The sequence below is a fragment of the Pecten maximus genome, chromosome 15 (assembly GCF_902652985.1).
Source record: "Pecten maximus chromosome 15, xPecMax1.1, whole genome shotgun sequence".
In the NCBI taxonomy this organism is placed as follows: Eukaryota; Metazoa; Mollusca; class Bivalvia; order Pectinida; family Pectinidae; genus Pecten; species Pecten maximus.
In genome coordinates, this window is record NC_047029.1 from 16842083 (window position 1) to 16867918 (window position 25836).

Here is a 25836-nt window from a genome sequence, read left to right on the forward strand (position 1 = left end):
CCTCTAGATCACTTATTAAATCCCCACCCCACCACCCTAGATCACTTATCAAGGCCTGAACCTCTAGATCACTTAGTGATTAAGTCCCCACCCCACCACCCTAGATCACTTATTGAGGCCCGACCCCCTAGATCACTTATCAAGGCCCGCCCGTCTAGATCACTTATTGATTAATTGATTAAGTCCCCACCCCACCACCCTAGATCACTTATCAAGGCCCGCCCGTCTAGATCACTTATTGATTAATTGATTAAGTTCCTACCCCACCACCCTAGATAACTTATTTTGACATTTTGGGTCATAGGAACATGTCAAGCCCATGTTCACGTAATTAACTCTTGTTATAGTATTTATCTATATTTTATATCAATCATTCAAATATCATCATATCAAAATATGTTTTTATAATGAAATTTTAAAGATTGTATTTTTAAGTAAAAAAATAAAACTAAAACAGATGTAAAAAAATACTTTTTATTGTTTTTCCTTCTGGTGTTAACAATTTCTATTCACAGTGTGTAGACAAGTTAAAACAATGCAAAAAGTGACTTCATTTGCGACAATGAATCATGTCTTTGTCATCATGACAGACAATCTGGAATAAAAGAAATTGGCAGAAGTATTCCTTGCACAGTATAATGTCAACCCAAATACTGTATTACAACTTCATTATTGTGGTTAACGACTCCCAGGGTATTTACTATAGAACCACCTAATCATTTATGAATTTCTAAATAAATTGTGAAATATTCTGTGAAATTCGGAAATCTGCAACAAACAACAGAACCATTGTGACCAAGCATCTCGCCTGACTCTTAATTATCATTGAAGAAATAATTCAAAGTGAACAAAGTAAAAGATAAAGTTAAAAGTTTACAAAACAAAACCAGGCAACATTTTACATGATAGGTTTTAGATGATATAAACACTTTCACTATCGTTGTGGAAATATATCCGACACTAATTACAACGAAATTATCACAATTCATCTATACATGTACAAGTCATCTATACATGTACGAGTCATCTATACATGTACAAGTCATCTATACATGTACAAGTCATCTATACATGTACAAGTCATCTATACATGTACGAGTCATCTATACATGTACAAGTCATCTATACATGTACAAGTCATCTATACATGTACAAGTCTATACATGTACAAGTCATCTATACATGTACAAGTCTATACATGTACAAACCTGAACCTGGCTTCCAATTCAATGAGCAGACCAGTATTTATACATTAAAACAAAGTATATGTTTTTCTGACCATTTTTCTTGACAAAATGTTGATAGAACTTAATTGTCTTTTGTCTGACAAAATGTTGACAGAACTTGCCATTTGTCTGACAAAATGTTGACAGAACTTGCCATTTGTCTGACAAAATGTTAACAGTATAAATAATCTTCTATGTGCTCACATCACTATTTGTGCAGTTTGTGCTTCATAATATACAATTATCCATCCTGTTAAGGTCTAATAACACAAGGAATTGTTAACCTAAGAAAGGTGATATCCCCGAGGCTGGAGGCCAAGGAAAATATTGCCTTTCAAAGGTTAACAATTCCTTGTGTTAACCTAAACACGTTAACAAAGTCAATATGTACCTATGAAATGATTCTTACTATACAAGTTGTATAGAAGAATGTAATTTATGAATTTAACAGTCTTGAACAGTCGTTGAAGAAATTCTAATAAAACAAAAACAACCTAAATATCAAAATGTTTTTGTATTATAAAGAAAAAATGAAAAATTAAAGCTTTCCATTTACTGTTAGTATCAAAATGACTACCTGAGGTTAGTACAAGTGATTCACTGAAAGGTCAATGTCAGCTTGATGTTCAAAGTTAAAGTCATGGCCTTTTCCTGCAAAATGATTCTGGAATATCTTTGCCTGTGTTTCTTTGGCAGTTTTGATGCCATCCTATGTGTAAGTTAACCCCAATTGTTTGTAGATAGGTGTAGAAATACATCCAGAACGTTTCTTACCAAGCCCAGCAGTGCTTTCGCCTGTTTTCATTATAAAGGTTATAGCCCGATGACTGACTAATCTCTTTTGTGATTGGTCAAAAATTCTGAAGCATAAAAAATTCCTTGTAACTATTTAGAGTCAAGGTTAACAATTTGCATTACTAACCTCTCGAAGGAATTCACCAATTGCAGGTTAAAATTGCTTTTTGACAAGACCTGATGAAGAGGTCTCCACCAATAAGAAAACGGTAAAAATCTGTTGTGCAACAATATTAGTTTATCATAAAAATTCACACAGGCAGAACACCAAATAGAATGTAAGTCCTACTCCAATAATCCAATTCATATTTGATGTTTAATTAACTATGACTCCATGTATACAGAGTAATTTAATTACAGAGCTAACATCCATTTAAAATTACCATGGATTGGTAACCTAGTATCTAACAAGTCAACAACAACAATATCACTGTAACAGGTACTTTTATAATACCCAGTAAAAACATAACAAGGTGACATACAAAATACATTATTATAGATAAATAACCGGAGCAAAATTGTAGTGGAATCCCTATAAGGTAAAAAATTTAATTACTCTGAGTAGAGTCCCTATTAGGTAGTGAATTTAATCGGTGGGAAACTATCAATTTAAATTCAAGTTTTACTGACATTAGCTACTTTTAAATTCAAACAAAAAGAAATACAAATAAAATGTTAAAATTCTTGACTAATATTATTTACATATAATACACAAACTGACTGTGGAGTTTGTGAATATGTGCCAATTAAGCCTCTGTTTAGCCATGGACAGTAACCACAGGGAGAATATTCTGTTTTTTCTAGTTACTAACACTGTTTGGCAGAAAACAACAATCAAACTTGGAATGATTGCTCAGAAAGTGTGGTTTCACTACCAACTTCCTTCTTAAATATCATCTTGATTAACACCAGGAAAATCATGAACTAAAAAAATATGATTATAAATCTGACATTTTTCTGACATCACATAATAATTATCATCACAGAAATATACATATATATTAGATCCTGTCACTGGAAAATAACTTAAAAACATTAAACCATTCCAAGATTTCTTGTCATATAATCAAATTTTATGTCGGAATAGCTTATCTTATTTGCATGATAGAAATATCCTTGAAGACATGACACATTCAAGTGTATGAATTTTTACTGGAAAATTACATGCCGCAGAAATTATTGAAAAGACAAAAAACTGTAATGAACACAGGTTGCCAGCAAATAATATTTGAGATCTCAAAAGTATGGCTAATAATACTTACAAAATATTCTCTTATATTGTACTGTGTATGTTTATCTATAGTGTTTACATGGACATTTGTATTGCAATGGACATGCATGGGTGGCTATGGAACGACTACCAGGCTAAAAGCCAGATAAATATAGTACTGTTTAACATAGGGTGTAGAGTAATATATGATGTATAGTAAAACAAAAACACATAATGTGGTATTTGGCGGCCACCATTGACAGGTCTTATCAGTTCTATGTAAGACTGATCTTTTCTCTTCTTTTACCTTCTTTCCCGTCTTCCTCTAAATCATTTGATAACATTGGGAACCTATGTATGAAGTCAAAGAAAGATTTGAGAAAAACTTTCTGATGTGTATCAATAACAATTTTTAACTGTCAAAATTCAATATGTCTGCTGGTCAACCATTTTGTTTTCCCTATGTGTATCAAACGTGAGAAACATCCCTTCAGCATTTTTCAAGAAATAGCATTAACAAACTCGATCTAATTAAAATCTAGATGGTCATTCTCACTACGTTACATAAACATCTAACAACATCCCATAATGGGTCACGTCAGGATGACCTTTTGGATTAGCCAATCAAATGACTACTTCCAGAATCTTGGAAGTGAATTTTATATGTCCGAATTAGCATGACTAAGAGTGCATAGCTTGTATAATCTGTCAATTTGTTTCAAGTCATTTCGTCCCAGAAAGCATATAGCTATATACTGTGCCAAAATGGTTTGCTTCATATGCATGCTGTGACGAAATGTTTTGCTTCGATGACATCAACAAATTGCCAATTCGCTCTGAAAGTGAAATACACACATCTCAGAGGTCACTCTGACATGACTGCTTATGGGATGTTGTTAGATGTTCATGTAACGTAGTGAGAATTACCATCTAGATTTTAATTAGATTGTAACAAACTTCAACTGTCAAAATCCAAGATTTCAAAGCCTGTCTGTCATTTTGTTTTCCCAATGAGAGACAGAGACTCAAATTTGAAAGGGCACAACAAGAGACCAATTGGAACTTACATGAAAAGTTGGAGAAATATCCCTTAAGTCTTTTTCAAGAAAAAGCGGTAATAAACTTCAACTGTCAAAAATCCAAGATGTCTGCTTGTAAGCCATCTTCTTTGGCATAACTTTGGATCAAGGGGAATGTACATGTGAAGTGTGATAAATATCCCTCCAGTGCAATATCCCTCCAGTGCAATATCCTTCAAGTGCAATATCCCTCCAGTGCAATATCCCTCCAGTGCAAGAAACAGCAATAAAAATGCTTGTTTATGGATTGAAAACGAACCATTGACGACGAGATATTGGGCGATTTTATTAGCCCACCATCTGATTAAAGAAATAACACATCTACATATTGTGTTATTTTGAAATGGAATGCTGACAGAAAAACAAAAATCCAATAGTAATGGCACAATATCGTAGAAATCACCAAATACAATTACAAGTAATGTTAGGTAGATGTGGCAGCACCACAACCAGTGAAAGTTTATAGAATTAAAATCTAACAAACTGGAAACAAATCATTGATTAAACAGAAAATATATGTTAATGCTTAACGGTACAGCCATTATAATTATTTACTTTCTTTACACTTCAAAGAGGTTTTCAAAGAAATCAACCATATAAATATTGAATAATTCAATGTACAAATTAGTTATATTTCAATAAAATTAAAAATGTCAATCACAAAACAAGAGATCCAGAGGGCCTGTATCACTCACCTGGACACTGCAGTGATTAAAGCAAAACACAACCTTTCTGCAAAAGAAGGATTTCAAAGAATTTCCAATATATCTCCCCTATTGGGGCTTATCTTTCACACAAAATTGGTCCCCTTCATCTAAGGATGCTTCAGTCAAATATGTTAAATTCCAATTATTATATAATTAGAAGAAGTCGCTTGGAAGAAGTTGTTGATGTATGGATGGATGACAGACGAAGGATGCCATGGTATGACATAGGCTCGCCTTGGTCCTTTGGACCAGATGAGCTACAAATTAGTTAATAAATTCTTTAAAAAGTCGCAAAATTAAAATTTAATAAAAAAGTACAAACTTTGCATCTGTGCATAATTTTGCAAACTTTAAATTTAGCAATGTGGAATAAACAACAGTTAATATAAATACAAAACAATTCAGTACATTAAACTACCAAATAGCTATCATCCCAAAAAAAAAAACACATTTAAAATATGTAGTCATACAAAGTTCTACAAGCACGATGTAATGTAATACTCAATCACTCTAAATACAGGTACACACGTACCGTACACAGGCACTTTCAGAATCCCTCGAACAGAGATCTGTTGAGGACAATGACTTAATTTCATGATAAGAACATACAAATTAAATGTACTCAAATAATACCATATTGTATATTTTTGCATTCATTTTGCAGGTGTGTAAAAAACCACAATAGATCAATTGTTATTTTCTACTTGATACAAACAGAACCCACTGATATCCAAAAAAGCAAAAATTCTAAAATTGAAACAAATTGATTCTTAGAAGTAAATATATCACAATTTACAAACCAATTATACAACATATAAATGATTTCTTATGATATCAGTTTTTTTTTAAATCGTCATAATCAAAATAAAGCTTTTCATTATTATTTTTATCAATAACAGCTGGTGTATGTAATGGAATTTTTATCTATTCTGCCTTTTTGTAATGCAGAGTTATCTGGTCTTGTGAGCAGTTATTGAATGTTATGTCATTTGTTTGTGGGAGTAACGTTAATGTCAGCATCATAAATTAGTGGGGAAAAAAACTAAAAAATCCCACGCGAACTAATGATACAACAATGGAATAACACACAAGTACTCCTGCTTCCCTCCCCAAGTAAAAAGTGTGTTAATTTGTATCCCACATGATAACCCCTACTAAAATGCTAACCACTTGGGGATATCTTCAATTCAATTCATTCTCAGCAATCCTCCCCACCCCCCCACCCCCCTTGTCATTCTTACATCCCCTGACAAAAATAAAACATGTGTCATCTACACAGAAAGTTGGGTGATTACAAGAGTTATAGCATGGAAACAGATTTGTTATCTAAAGTAACACAAATTTTCTATCTTTAGTAACAGTGACCTTGACCTTTGGACCTGAAAAGCAATCCCAAGCAAGCGCTTGTAATAAGAAAGCTCTGCATGAAGTTTGAGTTTGATTTGCCAAAGGGAACTTAAGTTATAGCACCGAAACCTCTGTGAGGACGCTGCCGCCATTGACCCAACGCTGACACAGTGATACCTATATATATGTTGCCTTGTTTTTGCAGACGGCATTAAAAACAGACGTGGGCAAGGTTACACCTCAATACTGCTAGATACATGTAATTGATGTCCTGTAGTTACTTGAGCAATGAACAGTGGTTTTAATGTTGTTATTGTCGATATGGCAACAAGATGTATATATATATGGTGGGCAATTTTTGCCCACCATACATCTTGCTGCCATATCGACTATAACAACATTAAAACCACTGTTCAATACTTATATTTACATTGTCTTACCATTTCCGTCAACTTTGAAAAAAACTGAACCAACAAAAAAAAAACCGCCTTTTTTAATGTCACATGATGACCCACTGGGTGTTATAGCCTGAGGCACTGGGTGTTATATAGCCTGAGGCACTGGGTGTTATAGGCGTATGGTGGCAACTGCCTCTTAGCATTGTGTCAATGGGGAAATGTGGAGCAAATGTTAATATAGTTGTATGGTGTAGCCTTAAATTGACGAAGTCTGAAATAAAAACTGACATTAAAGGGCAATTTATCCATGGACCAATCATTTTTATTTTAACGTACTCCAGATGTACTGTAATACAGTTGTATATATTAAACTTGCACTTACAAAACGCCCCTCATACATATACAATCATGATATGTACCTGATCAGTTTTTGACCAGGAACTAAAATGTGAATCTGGTCCTTGGGACTTATTTGTAACAAAATAAATTACAAATTCATTAACAGTTCTATAAACGTATAACAAAAATATTCATCTGCTTCCTATATTCAGATTTTGATTTAAATGCTAGCTGTTATTTGGCTTGTATAATTTAACATTGTCTATGGTTTCTTTTGGCTTTTCATCGACCTCCTCTTTACCTACTGCACCTACCTGATACAGCTTAACATTATCTATGTTCACCTTTTCTTTGTTTTCCTGTTCAATTATTTTTTCAGTGATCTGTTGAAATTTTTCTTCATCTATTTCTATCTGAGCTTCCTGTACATGTTTAACTTCTGTGTTTGTTTCAGGATCTTTCTTTGTTTCAGAATTACCTGATTTTATTTTTTTGATTTCATTCTCGTGTACATTTTCCTCAGCTTTTTTCTCCTTATTTGAATCTGGCTTTTCTTCTTCTTTCTCTTCATGATTTACAGTTTCTCCATTTTCCATGTTCTCTTTCTCATTTTCTTCATTTTGTTCTCGTTCTCTTTCTCATTTTCTTCATTTTGTTTCTCGTTCTCTTTCTCATTTTCTTCATTTTGTTTCTCATTCTCCTTTTCTTCCTCAATTTCTTTCTCTTTTTCTTCCTTGTTTTGTTCCTCTTTCTTTTCCTCCTCTAGTTTTTCTGTGTGTGCTTCTTCTTTTACATGTACTTCCTCGTCTTTTTCTGCAGCTTCCTCCTGGTTCTGACCTTGTGTCCTCTGTATGACCCCTCCCTGACCTTTGCACTGATTGATGGTGTTGTAGCCATACGGTTTTAGATGGTAGACGAGATACTCCAACACATACATCATATTTGGATTTACATAATGGAAAGTAATGGCGTAATCACTGCAACAGTCTGGCCCCTGTCAACAGAAACATGACGGTATACCTATAATAAGGATTCTATAACAACCTTTCATGCAAGCTTTTCATTATATAATCCAATAATAATATAAATAAAGATTCAACATTATATATAATTAAGATCCATTTTTTATAGAATTGTTTAGAAATATGAACAACTTTATTATTACCAAATCATTATTTATAAGCCAAGGTGTTGTGGACACCCTGCAAACCACTATTGAAAATATTGATTAATATTCTATAAATTTCTTAACGTGTTAAGAAGTTGGATGTATTCAATGCTTGTTGTTATACCCGAAGTTCCGTTGTCATCACCCTAAATCTTCTTTTTGAGATTGTGACTTAACCTAGGGTTGATCTTATTTTAAAACTTTCCAGTTTGAGATCACTAATTATATCTGGTAGCCATCTTGGATCCCATATTTCAGAAAAGTATATATGCAACAACTGTCCAAGGAGAATCTACTTAATATAATGAAATTTGGGAATATCCATAAAGTGCTATTTTTTTTGTTGAAATTACCGTAACTGCTACCAGTCAGTTATCTTCAATAGTTTTACAAAACATAATCAGTGTACCACTTAAATGGCCACTTGCCTGTTTGGCTGGGTAGAAACTGTAGCTCCAGTACCACATATCTTTGGGAAGAATACCAGGTATAAGATGATGTTCTGGGACAAACGGCATGAACCTCTCCCTCTGTAGCTCATCCCTTGAATCACCTGCCTGTACCCCGAGTTTCTGCATGCATCGTCCCAGTTCCAGGTCCTCAGCACCGCCTCCATCAGACCGACACATTGAACTATCGTCTATTCCTTTTTCCACCAAAAGCTTGACTGCTTTGTGACTGAGAACATACCCAGCCCCACCACTCATATAGCCCTGGCGCACATAGGGCTTAAATCGCCTTCCATAATACACGGGATTCTCCGACACTTTGTCACTGAGAAAATATCGTAGATTTTCAACAATTAGAAAAGTATCATCGTCTGCTTTCATAAACCATTCAGCATCATCTATATGGTTTTTGTAGATGTATTTAAACGCCTCCTTTGTCTTTGCCCATAAGTTATCTCGTCCTTCGTGGACTGGTAGAGCAACTGCTGGTAAGTCTTTAACCTCTTCTGAGCTCATGAAGATAAGTTTGTTACAGCGATGACCCCATGTTGCCTTCACGTGCCGGGCCTTGGTTTCAATGTTGTTAGGCCCAGTCATCACCCAGCACAGAACACGCACTTTCTTAGCCAACAGCTTTGCTTCCTCATTTGATTCTCCTGCAACGAAATAATTTGTACAGATTATTTAGAAAATAAACAACTTATGGACATGCATCCTCCTAAAACAGGAAAATGTTGGGGGAGGATCAACTAATATATATATAACAAGATTTTTAGAGGAACTTATAATATATAATTAATTGTCCGCCATTGGTGATTTTCACTGGTTTTATGTGTAAGTTTTTTTTATTTACCTTTTGTAGTTTATTATTTATAATAAACTTTGTTTGTAAACAGCCTTTTCTGTGGATAGCCTGACAACATTGTTGATTTTGAAGAGTTAGATTTGTTTATAGCTTTAGCCATTTGTCTATATAATTACTAACATGTGTGTACCACCATCAGGGCTTGGTCATGCTCTTATGTTATATAATATTATGGCACAAAGAACAGCCCCACTATTTCCTACACTTCTATCAGTGAGCATATGGTAGTAATTAACTAGCTGAGATGCTGCTGATTGGCTTAAGCTGTCAATCAATCGGTCAAGACCAATATGATTGGTCAAGCAGTTTAACCACACATAATTAAGGAGCTGACCTATACTACTAGATCAGCTTCACCCACAGTGTTTTAAGATTTATCAGAGTGTGTGGACTTATTTCATAATTACAAGCTTATATCTTAGGCACTTACAGTGCAATTTTACAATTAACCTACGTGTACTTACAACTTGGAAGTAATATCTTTACTTTGATATTATTGTGACAGTACGGAACACGTGTGTTTCTCAAGTGATCAGTTGGTGATTGTTTACATCTGTGCTTGCCAACAATGGGACTTATGTTTTAAACAGAAACACACCAGTGCTAAAACATGCCCCGCACACGCCGAGCCAATGCCTCCAGGGACGTTCTCCCTTATGACCCTGCGGATTACAGGAATTGGACTATCACTCAACTTCGAGAAGAATTGTCTAAACGGGGAATTAAAACGTCCGCTGCCATGTCGAAAACAGTGCTACGTCAGTTCTATGTTGAAAACATGAACAATCCTACACAGGCACCTAATATTCAATCAAACATAGAAGTACTGTCAGAGCATGTAACTGTGAACACGAACGATAATTTAGCTACAAGAAATGTGTCAGGGCCTAACGAAGGTGCAAGTACTTCACAACAGCACAATGATTGCCAACTAGGCCTACAACTAGAAGCTCCACGCAGTGATATGTGTACTAACCGTGCATGTCCACCATCAACCGGAAACAGTCAACCGAACATGGCTGACGTTTTATCTATCATGCAAGGCATGCAACAACAGATGCTGCTGATGCAGCAATCAATGATGAAGCATACTACCGGGACAACAGAGCCAGACCATGGTACACTGCGATCAGCGTATGCGGTAATTGAACAGTCCAACCATTCATCTTCATTGCCACAAACCGGTGAGTCCCAAAGTTTTATAACTAGGCATACTGGCCCAAATGGGATACCCCCAGATCTGATGCCACACTTAGACATTGTATCGCCGTCCTTGCGCAAGCACATTCTGGAAGGCAAGGATGTCAATCTGTCAACATTATTGATTCCGGGATATGAACTGTCATTACCCCAAAATTCATGTCCACACTCGCACATTAAAGTTGACAAGCGTCTCACTGAACGCCTGACAATTTCTGAATTCATCTTGGCATTTGGGAAATATCGACGTATCGTAACGGATGTGTTCAAGCAAAGGCAATTAGAGTTAGACATGTATGAAAGTCTCATTATCAGAATAAACACTTGTTATGGTGAACAAGCATTCAATGACTATCATAAACTATTCTCCGCCAAAGCAGCAGAGGCTCTACGAGTAAACAATACCAAACTTAACTGGGGTCTTACAGACAGTGCAATATACGCCATGGTCACGGCGGGGTGCAAACCAAAGTCGTGTGAATTGTGTAACTCTATCACTCATGCTACACAGCAATGTGATAAAGTCAACGGTTCTACTCATACTGCAACAAGTATAAACAAAGGCAGTAAGAACAAGAACAATAAACAGGAAAGATTCTACCACGAGGGTGTAGAAATATGCCGACACTTTCAGACAGAGAAAGGATGTTCATGGACATCTTGCCGCTACAAACATGTGTGTGTAACATGCAAATCAACAACACATGGAATACACGAATGTAGGAAAACTAAAAAAGCAGGCAACTCAGTGCAATGACTAACAGAATCTGTACCATGTAAAGCTTCTACCGCCGTTAACGTTGACAGACTTGAGAAAGAGCTACTACTACACCCTGATCGTCAGTTTGTTTCATATTTGTGTGATGGATTACGTAGTGGTTTTGATACAAAAGTGGAAGCTAAGGAACTATTGAACAAAGAGTGTAAGAACCTGTTGTCAACCAACAACGACAAAGATGCAGTAAGTTTACTTATACAAACAGAATGCGATAAAGGATATTTGTTAGGACCATTTAAAACACCCCCTTTTGAAAATTATCGCATTAGCCCTATAGGAATTGTTGAAGGGAAGTATTCAAAAAAGAAACGTTTAATTGTCGATTTATCTGCACCACATGACAACCCAGATCACCCTAGCATCAATGGTTTGATAGACAAAGATTCCTGCTCTTTATCATATGTACGAATTGATGATGCCATTAGGATTATACAGGAGTTGGGCCAAGGTTCCTTAATGTGTAAGGCTGATATTACAGATGCTTTCAAACTTATTCCAATCAAACCTGAACAGTGGCACTTATTCGGCATTAAATGGGAGGATAACTATTATTTTTATCAAAGACTCACATTTGGATGTCGCTCTAGTCCAGTTATCTTTGACAAACTATCTCAAGCAGTGTGTTGGATTGCAACAAATAATTACGGAATACCGAATATATTACATTTATTGGATGATTTTTTGACAATAAGTAGGCCTGAGAGTGATGGAGAATATAACATGAAACAAGTACTCAGTGTGTTCAACCAGCTAGACATTCCTTTGTCACTTCACAAAACTATAGGACCAACAACCGTCCTTGAATACCTCGGTATAATGTTAGATAGTGTTAACATGGAAGCTAGACTGCCTGAGGACAAGATATGTAGGATAACATCATTTCTCGAAGAAATGTTACATAGACAGTCTTGTACTAAAAGAGAACTGTTGCAACTTCTCGGTCATTTAAATTTCTGTACACGCATTGTTAAACCAGGCAGATCTTTCATATCATATCTTATCAAGATGTCTACAACTGTTAAGAAACTCCACCATCATGTTCATATTAATAAGGAATGCAAGGAGGATATACATATGTGGCTCATTTTCTTAAAACAATGGAACGGCATATCTGTGTTTTATGATATCAACTGGACATCCACAGAGGATATGGAGTTGTACACCGACGCATCGTCCACAATAGGTTTCGGAGCATATTATAATGGGCACTGGTTTGCTGTCAGATGGCCCGACTTTCTACTGAATGAGATACGTGCTGTTTCCGAAAAATCTGTATCCATGGCTTTCATGGAGTTGTATCCAATTGTTGCAGCAGTGGTTCTGTGGGGTGAAAGTTGGATAACAAAAAAGATTCTTTTTCATTGTGACAACATCGCAACGGTTAATATTGTGAATAAGGGAAGGTCAAAATCTCTACATATCATGAAACTTATGAGGAATATGACGTGGTTTGCAGCGAAATATAATTTCACCTTCCATGCAGAACATGTCCCTGGAATTCAAAACAACATTGCTGATAGTTTATCTCGTTTGCAGATGCATCGTTTCCGGGACTTAGCACCCAGAGCAGCGCTGAAGCCCAGCAAGTGTCCTCCTCCCTCAGAGGTAATGTGGAATTAAAAGAAACAGTGGATAAGATATGGACCAGTACTGTGGGGGAACGCACTAGAAAAGCTTATGCAACAGGTTATCAAACCTTCTGCAGATTCCTTGTGATGTATGGTATAATATGGACAACTTCGTCCCTACCACCTATTTCTGAGGATATTTTAATCTTCTTCGTGGCATATTGTGTGCATTCTCTCAACCTACAGTTGTCTACTATTAAATTGTATCTATGTGGAATAAGATACCATTTTCTGACACATGGGAGAGCTAACCCTTTGGAAACTAAGGAAGGAAATAGTTTTCCTCGACTCAGTTTGTTTCTCAATGGAGTAAAGAAAACTCAGAAACTAGGTACAAGAGAACGCCTGCCTATCACATTCAAAATTTTGCAACAATTGAGTGAGTCACTGGCTGATGTGAAATACAGCTATCATGATCAACTGATGTATCGTGCAGTATGTTGTGTAGCCTTTTATGGATTTCTGAGGTGTGGAGAATTCACTATTAACCAAAACAGATTTGATCCTAGTATAAATTTGTGTGTAGGTGATATTCAAATCCAGTCTAACGGATTACTCAAAATTTGTCTTAAAGCTTCCAAAACGGATCCCGCTAGGAAAGGTGTACAAATTCTTATTTTTGCAAATGGTTTGTCAGTGTGCCCACACAAAGCGATGTGTAGCTATCTTAGTATCCGAAAGAACATGTACCAAGTGACCAGTACATCACCCCTATTCGTAACCAGCGAGGGCACAGTGTTATCAAGGAATGTATTTATTCAATTCTTGAAACATAGTTTAGGGAAATTTGGATTAGACACTACCCTATACAGTGGACACTCCTTTCGTATTGGAGCTGCAACTGCTGCTGCTTCAGCTAAGGTGGAAGACCATCTCATTAAAACTCTAGGTAGATGGTCTTCAGACTGTTACCAAAGATATATAAGGACATCTCCTAACATTATCAAGGATGCTCAGTTTAGCATGTCAAGTGCATGAAATGTGTATATATGTACTGTTTCAATAACACAGAGTGTGTAATCGACAGCGTTATTATCAAGAAATGAATTAAACTATATAGTGCACCTGGAATGTAAGAAAAGTCCATGAACTCTCGTGTCGAGTCAGGCTTATTTTGGATTTCTAGGATACTACATTACAGTGTTCATGAACTTCTAAAAAATTTAGTCAATATACAACTGATAACATAATGATGATAGAGACCCATAACTGTTTTATAAAAAAATTAAGTATACACCTTGGGGGCTTTTCAGCTGCACACTATCAATATGAGAGGTATACAGCTTCAATTTGGGAGGTACACAACACATGTTGTTGTATTCAGCCCCCAAGTTAATACAGTTATACCTACATAATATAAAGGTGCCTATAAGCTATAGGTATCATATAGATCCAGGACTTTCCAACAAGTTGAATCCTCTCATGGGATTGGTACTACATGGGCTAACGGGGCTTATGGTCCAATCCAGGATTCAGGAAACATCCTCTCATGGGATCTATATACAGAACAATAGATATCATGCGGACCCAGGAATTTCATGACCCGATATCCTCTCATGGGATCCAGGTATATGAGGTACTCAGTATATCTGGATCCAGGATTGTCAGAAATATCCTCTCATGGGGTACGTATTGATAATGGGAAATCTCATCCAGCCGTTGGAACCTGGAGAGTGACCATTTCACTTCTGGTGGGATAATATTGGCAGTAATCCTGGGACAAGGAGTGACAGTTCGCTCCTGGTGGGATAACGTCAGTAATCCGTGAGATTTCCATAGTTATATATATGTAGTGTGATATAGCCCCCAAGGCCAAACTTTGTATGTGTATAGATGATCATGTCTGTATATGTTTTCTTGTTTTTATTTCTTTTATAATGTATAGATATGTAAGTTGTTTTATGATAATACATTCTACACAATGTTGTGCAGGCCACATACATACAGTTAATAAATAGCATTTATTAAACTGTAGCATATTGTTTGGTTGTTTATAAATTGTAGTTTATTATTTATAATAAACTTTGTTTGTAAACAGCCTTTTCTGTGGATAGCCTGACAACATTGTTGATTTTGAAGAGTTAGATTTGTTTATAGCTTTAGCCATTTGTCTATATAATTACTAACATGTGTGTACCACCATCAGGGCTTGGTCATGCTCTTATGTTATATAATATTATGGCACAAAGAACAGCCCCACTATTTCCTACACTTCTATCAGTGAGCATATGGTAGTAATTAACTAGCTGAGATGCTGCTGATTGGCTTAAGCTGTCAATCAATCGGTCAAGACCAATATGATTGGTCAAGCAGTTTAACCACACATAATTAAGGAGCTGACCTATACTACTAGATCAGCTTCACCCACAGTGTTTTAAGATTTATCAGAGTGTGTGGACTTATTTCATAATTACAAGCTTACCACCATCCACCCCAACCTCCACCTTATAGTGATTAGTGTACATTGGAACATGTAAATTGTAACTTCTGAGTCTGGTGGACATTATTATATATATTTCAATTTGCTATGCACATTAATAATAAACATCCAAATATATAGTGTAACCATTAGATAACACGTACAGCAGTTCATTATAATATGTAATTGTAATGATGATGTTTAAATTGACACAAGTCCATATTGGTGTCATCATATTTCAAAGCATGTTTTAATATACAAACATTATATAATGTAATAGTATTTGGGGCTATATCACCATAGGAATAGGGATACAATAAGGTATATACAATATGGGAGGTACGGGAGGTACACAACACATGTTGTTGTATTCAGCCCCCAAGTTAATACAGTTATACCTACATAATATAAAGGTGCCTATAAGCTATAGGTATCATATAGATCCAGGACTTTCCAACAAGTTGAATCCTCTCATGGGATTGGTACTACATGGGCTAACGGGGCTTATGGTCCAATCCAGGATTCAGGAAACATCCTCTCATGGGATCTATATACAGCACAATAGATATCATGCGGACCCAGGAATTTCATGACCCGATATCCTCTCATGGGATCCAGGTATATGAGGTACTCAGTATATCTGGATCCAGGATTGTCAGAAATATCCTCTCATGGGGTACGTATTGATAATGGGAAATCTCATCCAGCCGTTGGAACCTGGAGAGTGACCATTTCACTTCTGGTGGGATAATATTGGCAGTAATCCTGGGACAAGGAGTGACAGTTCGCTCCTGGTGGGATAACGTCAGTAATCCGTGAGATTTCCATAGTTATATATATGTAGTGTGATATAGCCCCCAAGGCCAAACTTTGTATGTGTATAGATGATCATGTCTGTATATGTTTTCTTGTTTTTATTTCTTTTATAATGTATAGATATGTAAGTTGTTTTATGATAATACATTCTACACAATGTTGTGCAGGCCACATACATACAGTTAATAAATAGCATTTATTAAACTGTAGCATATTGTTTGGTTGTTTATAAATCCTATTTAATATATTGAACAAGGAGCAAATTACCAAAAGATTCATTTCTACTGTTTGATATTGTCCTTTTTACATATAAAATGAGAACATGATTCAATATTATTAGAATAGTGAATGGTTTTAGATACAATTCTGAACAGCTGCTAGTTCTCGTGAAATATCGGTAACAATTAAACTTCATATTTGTTTTTCATTGCTTGATAGCTGATCAATAATTAGTCATTTAAGACACTTCATCTAAAATCTAAAATGGTAAAATGGGGGCCATATTAAATGAAGGTCAGATTGAGAAGTTTAAAATGTGTTTTTCAAGGTAGTGGCCATATACATACTGGCCATATTGAATTAAGAACAGCCATGACTGTCATGTCAAAGTTGTTACGAGGCTGAAAAATAACAGCACTTTGTTGGCTCCCCCTCCTCCCCCTCCTCAACATCCTCACCAATTTTCAGCTTGATCACACCAGCAGACATGAAGAAAAAGTTTTAAATGTGTTTTATACGATGGTAGCCATCTCGGATTTCAGACCAACCCGGAAAATAATAACACTTGGTCAGGACCATCTCAGGATTGCTTTATTAGATTTGAGCTGAATCCCACGGGTGGAACTTGAGAAAAAGTTGAAAATACAATGTAGGAGTTTTTCAGGAAAACCATGGATTCATATTCCAAATTTTGATGTTTTATATAGGGTGGATTAAATTGTTGTCCTGCAAATCAAAATGGCCTCCCACATTCTGACGGAATTCCCAATATGTTCAAGTGGAGAGTATACTGGTCACCTGGGTAGTTCAGTCTAATGAGAATTTTTCCCTTTAATTATATATAAACTAGTGGTGATTGGATGTAAATATTTCTCTCGGTACAACTACGACAGGAACTTCGAAACTATATCTAATCTATACGTGTATTTACATACCGTATATATTAAAATTTGAATGATACAGACGCAAGTTTTAGTTAACCTTCGGTGATGGGAGGTAACCTGGTTTATATATTTAAAATGTCATGTTCAATTAGTAATTTTGAAAATATATTTATGAAGCTCTATTCTGTACTTTCTACCATGACAATATAATCAAATTAACAAGAGATCCCAAAGGGATCTTGGCGCCCACCATTGAATGATCTTTATAGGTTCCATGTCAGATTGATCTTTTCTATACTTTTCCCTACCTCTAAGTCTTACTAATCTGTGTAAATTCAGAAACAGCCCTCTAGTACTTTTCAAACAAAGGGAACCTATATAACAAATTTAAGATTTAGGGATAATGGCTGTCTGTTGGCCATTTTGTTTTCCGATCAGTCTTAAAATGCAATATGCATAACTAGGCACCGAGAAGAACCTACATATGGAATTTGAGAAAGATCCCTTCAATACTTTCTGAGAAATAGCGATAACAAACTTCAATTGTCAAAATCCAAGATGGCTGCCTGTCGACCATGTTGTTTTCCGATTGGTCTCAAAATGCAATATGCATAACTAGGCACCAAGAGGAACCTACATGTGAAATTTGAGAAAGATCCCTTGGGTGCTTTCTGAGAAATAGCGATAACAAACTTCAATTGTCAAAATCCAAGATGGCTGCCTGTCTGCCATGTTGTTTTCCGATCGGTCTCAAAATGCAATATGCATAACTAGGCACCGAGGGGAACCTACATGTGAAATTTGAGAAAGATCCCTTCAATACTTTCTGAGAAATAGCGATAACAAACTTCAACTGTCAAAATCCAAGATGGCTGCCTGTCGGCCATGTTGTTTTCCGATTGGTCTCAAAATGCAATATGCATAACTAGGCACCAAGAGGAAACTACATGTGAAATTTGAGAAAGATCCCTTCAGCACTTTCCGAGAAATAGCGATAACAAGAATTGTTTACGGACGGAGGGACGGAGGGACGGACGGACGGACGGACCACGGACCACAGACGCAGGGCGATTTGAATAGCCCACCATCTGATGATGGTGGGCTAAAAATATGGGTTTAGGGAACAGACTTATATTGACTTGGAATTACCAAAACCGAGAAAAATACTGCTTAAATATTACTTTCAGAGAATGGACACAATTATATGTTCTCCAATGTCTCTCAATCTCTCTTAAATCTAATAAGTTTACTAAAGGCAAAGGTTTATGGAAATTCAATAATTCTCTATTACATGATCTAGAATATATAGAATTGGTAAAAGATATCATCTTGGATACAAAAAAACAATATTCTTTGCCTGTTTATGATCATGAACATATTGACCAAATTTCAGATGCGGAATTGCAATTAACCATTACTGACCAACTATTTTTAGAAGTTCTTTTAATGAATATCAGAGGTAAGACTATATCCCACTCCTCTTATAAAAAAAGAGAAAGAAATAGACGAGAATATGAATTAAAAAGTACCATTCAAAATCTTGAAAATAAAGAGAACATAGATATAGTAGAGATAGAAAGTAAGAAAAAGGAATTAGAACAGCTGAGAATCCTGAAATTGAAAGGTAGCTTAGTGAGGTCAAGAGCACAATGGACTGAGGAAGGGGAGAAACCGACAAAATATTTTTTGGGGCTGGAAAATAGAAACTTCACCTCTAAAATAATTCCTAAAATTGAAACAGATGAAAGAACTATCATTACAAAGCAAGAAGAAATTTTAGAAAGAGTTAAGTTATTTTATGAAAATCTCTACAAGGAAAATGGCACTTTATTAGATATTGATATTGAAGAATACCTCAACTTTGTAAACATTCCTAAACTCTCTGCTGAAGAAGCAGAAAAATTAGAAGGTTTAATTTCTCTTGAAGAAGCCGGCAATTTTCTAAAAAATATGAAAAACAATAAGAGTCCTGGGTCTGATGGGTTTACTGTAGAGTTTTTTTAAATTTTTCTGGAATAAATTGGGAAATTTTGTTGTAAGATCTTTAAATTATGGTTATGCACATGGAGAATTATCTGTCACACAGAGACAAGCTATAGTCACCTGTCTACCTAAAGGAGATAAACCTAGACACTTTCTAAAAAACTGGCGTCCTATTTCGTTATTGAACATTACTTATAAAATAGCATCCGGGGTTATCTCATGTAGAATCAGAACAGTATTAGACAAACTTATTAGTAGGGACCAAACTGGATTTCTATCGGGGCGTTATATCGGAGAAAACACTAGATTACTCTTTGATTTGATGCAATTTACAGAAGACAATAATATACCAGGCATGATACTAATGATAGATTTCGAAAAAGCTTTTGACTCAGTTTCGTGGAAATTCATTGAAAATGTCTTAAATTATTTTGGTTTTAAAGATAATATAGTTTCTTGGTTTAAAACTCTACATAAGAATGTATCGGCCACCATCAATCAGGGGGGTAATTTATCTACCTTTTTCGATATAAAAAGGGGTTGTAGGCAGGGGGATCCAATAGCACCATATATATTTATCTTATGTGCCGAGGTTCTAGCTATTAAAGTGAGAAATAACAAAAAAATTAATGGTATTAAAGTGGGTGATTTCCCCATACTTCTCTCTCAGTATGCTGACGACACTTTTTTCACACTTGATGGATCACAACAATCATTATCTGAATCTCTGAACGAACTAAATACCTATGCAGATCTCTCAGGGCTTAGAGTAAATATTGATAAGACACAGATCATATGGATAGGGTCAAAAAAATATAGCCAGGACATACTTATGCCTGAACTTAATCTACAGTGGGGACGGGAACGGTTTAGTCTACTTGGGATAGAATTTGATGTGAACCTCCATGCTATGCCAAAGATCAATTATGACAAGAAAATTGTAAAACTTAAAACTCTTGTAAATACTTGGAAAAGAAGAAACCTCACACCGATAGGGAAGATACACATAATTAAATCTCTTTTTATTTCACAATTCATCCACCTTTTTACAGCTCTGCCTAATCCAGATGAAAAAACATTCAGCATTATTAACACTATTCTATTTGAATTCCTATGGAACAGTAAAGTAGACAAAATCAAGAGAGAAACTGTTGTCCAAGATATCATAAATGGCGGTTTAAAAATGGTTAATATCAAGGCTTTCGCGGACTCATTAAAACTAAGTTGGATTAGAAGACTTTATCGTACACCAGGCAAGTGGTCCTTGATATTAAATACTAGTGTAAATACTAATGTTTTGCTAAATATTGGAGGTGAGTATATACAAAAATGCCATAAGAATTGTACTAATAAATATTGGAAGGAGGTTTTTAGAGCATGGTATAAATTACATATTTCCTTAGAAACTACTATTCCTAAGGATAATTCAATTTTACAAGCACCTATTTGGTTTAATAGGAATATTACTATATCAGGTAAACCAGTTTTTTACAATCAGTGGTACAGAAAAGGAGTAATAAATGTAGTGGATATGTTGGAATCTGATAGTATTGAATCTTTTCTAAGTTATAAAGATTTTGTTCAAATATATGATATAACAACTAACTTCCTTCAATACCAAGGACTTGTATCTTCCATTAAAAGATTCATTGCTGATAGGTTACCATTTGAAAATACGGTTGTGCGGCCAATAATACCTTTTTATATTCAGATTATTTTGAGGAACCAGAAAGGTACAAAAGGTTTTTATAAATTGTTAAACATAACTAAAGCAGAACCAACTGGTAAAGCAAAATGGGGGGGACAATTTGAACTAACTCGTAAAGATTGGGAAAATATTTACAAATTACCATTCCAGGTAACAAAAAATACTAAGCTTCAATGGCTGCAATACAGGATTACTCATAACATTTTAACTACCAATTCAAGACTGTTTAAGGCAAGACTAGTTATCAGTCCCTTATGCAACCTATGTAACTATGAAAGAGAATCAGTCAGTCATGTTCTATGGGAATGCCAAGAAGTTCAAAAACTCATACAGACACTAGAATCACTTCTTGATGCATTGTTTATTCCCTTTTCTATCAATAAACAATCCTTTCTGTTTGGAATTACTAGTTACAATAGCCCAAGTGTTCGAGTTGATAATGAAATAATTTTGATAATTAAACACTACATCTACACAACACGATGCCTGCATAGTTCTCTGAATATCAATACTTTAGTAAAAACTATACAAAGTCATTATTCTGTGCAAAAATATATTTCAAATAGCAAAAATAACACTTTAAGATTAAAATTTATGAATGAATGGAGAAAATGGGAAAATCTTATTAAACTTGAAATCTAATCCTGACATTGTGCTGACAATAACACCTGTACACTGTAATTCGGATAAGAAGGAATTCATCATCCCATGACCTCACTCTATCTCTCTCTGCTTTATCCCTTTCCTTTTTTGTTGTCTCCTTTTTTTTTATTTTGTTTTTTTTTTGCTAAATGATTTATATATAAGTCAAAATATCAAGTAGACTATTAAATGCAATTATGTGTGAATATGCATGAGTATGTGTGTGAGAGTGTATGTTAGTGTGTGTGTGTGTGTGTGTAGGTAAGGTAGTTAGTTAGTGCACATTTAAGTAATTTTGAATGTGTATACATATGATATTGTTTTGAATGTGTATGTGTGTTTTGTGTGTATATGCTAGATTTAAATGGTGCAGTCAGTGTGGAGCCTGGTCAATGGTGCCGATGACTCAGTTGATGTGGCAAGAGTTGATATGACCAACACAGAAGCTGAGCCCTCGACAGGATTGATCAGGCTACCAGGAAACTGAATATGTATGTAGGTGTGGATGGATGTATGTTTATCAGAATATGTATACAGGTATAGGAGTATGTTTGGTTTGTATGTATTTATCCTTGTAGTTAAATTGATGTTGATGATGAGTATGATGATGATGATTATGGTTATATGATGATTAGTATGATGATGAGTAAAATGATGATGATGATGATTATGATGATGACTATATATACATGATATCATGATGAGATTATGATGATGATGCTGATGATTTAAGGTTTATTATTATCATTATGATGATGAAGAAGATAAGAATATGATGATGATGATGATGACTATGATGATGATGATATCAGGATGAGATTGTGATGATGACTAATGATGATGATGCTGATGATGATGTTATGATGGTAATGATTCTTAGGATGATATGATTGTGAAGATGAGAATATGATATAATGATGCTGATATGATGATGATGGTGGTGATGATGATTTTAGGATGGTTATGAGTATGATGATTATGATGATAATGATTTGTAGGATGATTAGTATGATTATGATGATGATGATGAGATTATGATGAAGATGCCTTTGAGGATGATTATGATGATGATGATGGGGATGAGTATGTTGAAGATGACGATTAGTATGATGATGATTAGTATTACGATGATGATTTTAATGTTTAAGTAGGATGATGAGACTATGATGATGAAAAATATAAGTAATGATGACATTGAAGATGATATTAAGAATATATGTGGATAACAAACCAGTCATACTGGAATCGATGTGCGTTTGTGTGTGTGACTTTTACATATTTATGTACTGATAATGTCTTAAAAATAAAATAAATATAAAAAAAAAAAAAAAAAAAAAAAAAAAAAATGTTCTCCAATGTCCAAATGTATCATATATTAATTATATGTAAAATAGGGGTTTATATGACCAAGAAAAATCTTAAATTAATTTTTAATCATTCGCGATTCACGGCCTGATTGCCGTCATAGTTGAATTACCAAAATGGACCCGAAATCGATATTTTAAAAAGAGAATGATCTATGACTTGAATATTTCATAAAAATAATTTAATACATCGTTTATTCTCTTCATTCAGATCTTCAGACACCACATAATTTGTGAAGTCAAATATAAATATATGAACCATTTTGTTATTGATTTATTGTTCACACAAGTAAGCACTAGATGTACTAGGCAATAAGTATCAATGTACTGCTATCTACTGGCATGACTTTGGGTACAGTAGATTTTGACTACACTCACTTTGTGGTTATTGACAGGCTAGCATATATTAAAATTCAATTTTTGAATTGTAATTGAAATCTTGTGACAGCATGGCACAAATAGTCATCTGAACAATTGTTGTATATTACAAAATTATCTAAGGAAACTATTAACTCATTGCCTTGACTTCAATTTTCAATTCATTGATTACTCCGTGTTTGAAGTATTGAGTAGTGAGAATTTCAAGTCTTGATCATGACTTGATGAAAATTCAAAATTTACAACTTATTAAAATGAATTTGTTCAAGAAATAACACAAGTTCCACAGCAATATTATATAGAGAATCAGATTCAATCACAATATTTCAGAAGTTATAAAACTACAAATAACAATAAACCGAATACTAAGTTAAGTGAATATCATATTTATGAGTATTTTTGCATTTGTTTTTAGAAAATCCGGATTTTCTTCTTTTTTTTTTTACTCAAGCCTTACGCGATCAGATTGCAGATTGTTGACAATCTGAATGCAAAATAAGCGAGGATTTCGAAAATTAATTCAAACACTTCAATGCATGTTTTCTGAATAACCTGTTCCCACCTGATGTTGTAGGCCATTGCAATCGACTATACACCTTAACATACTTCAGTTGTGAAGATCGTAACGTCAGCTATAGCTAATATTACCTGCGTGACTGTGAAACGCCTGGTCTAACCAGGCTACTGACTGTTCTGGCCCAGTCTCATCATCGTCCATGTGTTGTTCCGGGCGACGTGGGATCATATCCCTCACGTACTGTGCACGCGATATTGGTCTGTTCAGTGGTGTCCATGATCGTGTTGTGGTGAATAAGTATGTTAGAGAGAAACCAAACACTAAACCAATCGCAAAAAGTACAAGGCCTGTCCGCGTCAGACCCTTAAAACCTAGGGCGGCCATGTTGGTTGGCATTCGGCACTCTCGTATTTTGTCTTTACACACCAGCGTAAACAACATGTAGTTCGAATGAGTGTATAGCATTAGTGGTTTTCAATGTAAAAGAGTTAACAGTGATATTGCGCGGGGAAAATGAAAACAAAACAAATATCGTGGTGGGTGACCCTAAAATACGCCATAGGGAAATATACGCCATAGGTACGCCATAGGGGGTTCCGCACAACATAGCAAAATGCAACCGATATATACGCAGAATAACTGTTTTTTGTTGTTGTTGATATACCTCTTTTACAGTACAGGTTCTGATTAAGTTTCATTTAAAAAAAATGTGTACTTAGTAAGAACATCGGTCATTTTAATGCTGTCCCTAGGTGATGGTTCTAGTCAAACTCACTAATTGATATAACTAGTCATTACGTGGTAGGGAACGCAATCAATCGGTCGGTTAAAGTGGGACAAAGAAAAATCCGAAGACTTGTTTCTTTGGAAGAAATTTCAGCTCGCCCTGCAGGAACCATCAGCATCAGAAACAAGTGAAAATGGTACACCTTATGTAACAAAGCTCCCTGGTGGTTGTCATGCAGAATTGCAAAATGCTTACGCTAACGTTTTAGAGCATTTAGGACATAAAAGATCAATGCCAAATTTGTGCTCTTAATATACACAATTTGCAAGATATATGAGAAGTTGACGCAAATTCTATATAGCACACAAAATTTAGTTTTGATATCCAACGTTTTACACAAAATATGAGAAAAATAAAAATAAATCCAAATAATTTCAAAATTAGTTGTCAAATAAAAAGATGCCAGATATATATACTAATATAGACCTAAAAACTTAATATAGACTTAAAAGTGTTTCGATAATTTTAAAATGAGCTTTGATGCAAAAACGTTAAGTCCTAAACAGAGGAAGCTTAAATTAAAAGAAAAAACAAAAACAAAAACAAAAACAGAATAATTCAATACATTTTTTTTTTGTAAATTTACTCTACTAAATGATTATTAACTTGATTCCGGTTTGGCGTCCTCCACCTCTCTTGTCTTGATCAATCAGTCTATTTGGTCTTGTACCTTCAAAATAGAGCAAATTATTTTCTAAATTCTCCTAATTTTCTTCTGTTTATCTCTCCTATACGGAAGCCGAATAGGACCAATATAAAAAAATAAACTTAGTTGGTATCATTATAAAATAAATAAAAAATTTCGTATATACGAGTTTATTTCTCGTATATACGAGTTTATTTCTCGTATATACGAGTTTCCTTCTCGTAATAACGAGTTTATTTCTCGTATTTACGAGATTATTTCTCGTAATAACGAGATTATTTCTC

At 35.0% G+C, this 25836-nt stretch overlaps 2 protein-coding genes and 1 long non-coding RNA gene across 3 annotated transcripts; 1 reads left to right on the forward strand and 2 right to left on the reverse strand.

Annotated features, from left to right (window-relative positions):
* Positions 1–460: 460 nt before the first annotated feature.
* Positions 461–3828, reverse strand: LOC117343531. The gene is made up of 2 exons (XR_004536040.1): positions 1603–3828; positions 461–1510 (listed from the first exon to the last, which is right to left on the reverse strand). It is a non-coding gene; the product is annotated as an uncharacterized LOC117343531 (long non-coding RNA).
* Positions 3829–6862: 3034 nt separating this feature from the next.
* LOC117343633 (glycoprotein-N-acetylgalactosamine 3-beta-galactosyltransferase 1-like) lies at positions 6863–24541 on the reverse strand. The gene is made up of 3 exons (XM_033906076.1): positions 24251–24541; positions 8698–9374; positions 6863–8095 (listed from the first exon to the last, which is right to left on the reverse strand). The coding sequence occupies exons 1-3, from the start codon at positions 24513–24515 to the stop codon at positions 7676–7678; spliced, it is 1362 nt and encodes a 453-aa protein (XP_033761967.1). The 5' UTR covers positions 24516–24541; the 3' UTR covers positions 6863–7675.
* On the forward strand, positions 10293–16633 carry LOC117343634. The gene is made up of 2 exons (XM_033906077.1): positions 10293–14486; positions 15957–16633. The coding sequence occupies exon 1, from the start codon at positions 10323–10325 to the stop codon at positions 11538–11540; it is 1218 nt and encodes a 405-aa protein (XP_033761968.1). The 5' UTR covers positions 10293–10322; the 3' UTR covers positions 11541–14486; positions 15957–16633.
* Positions 24542–25836: the final 1295 nt, after the last annotated feature.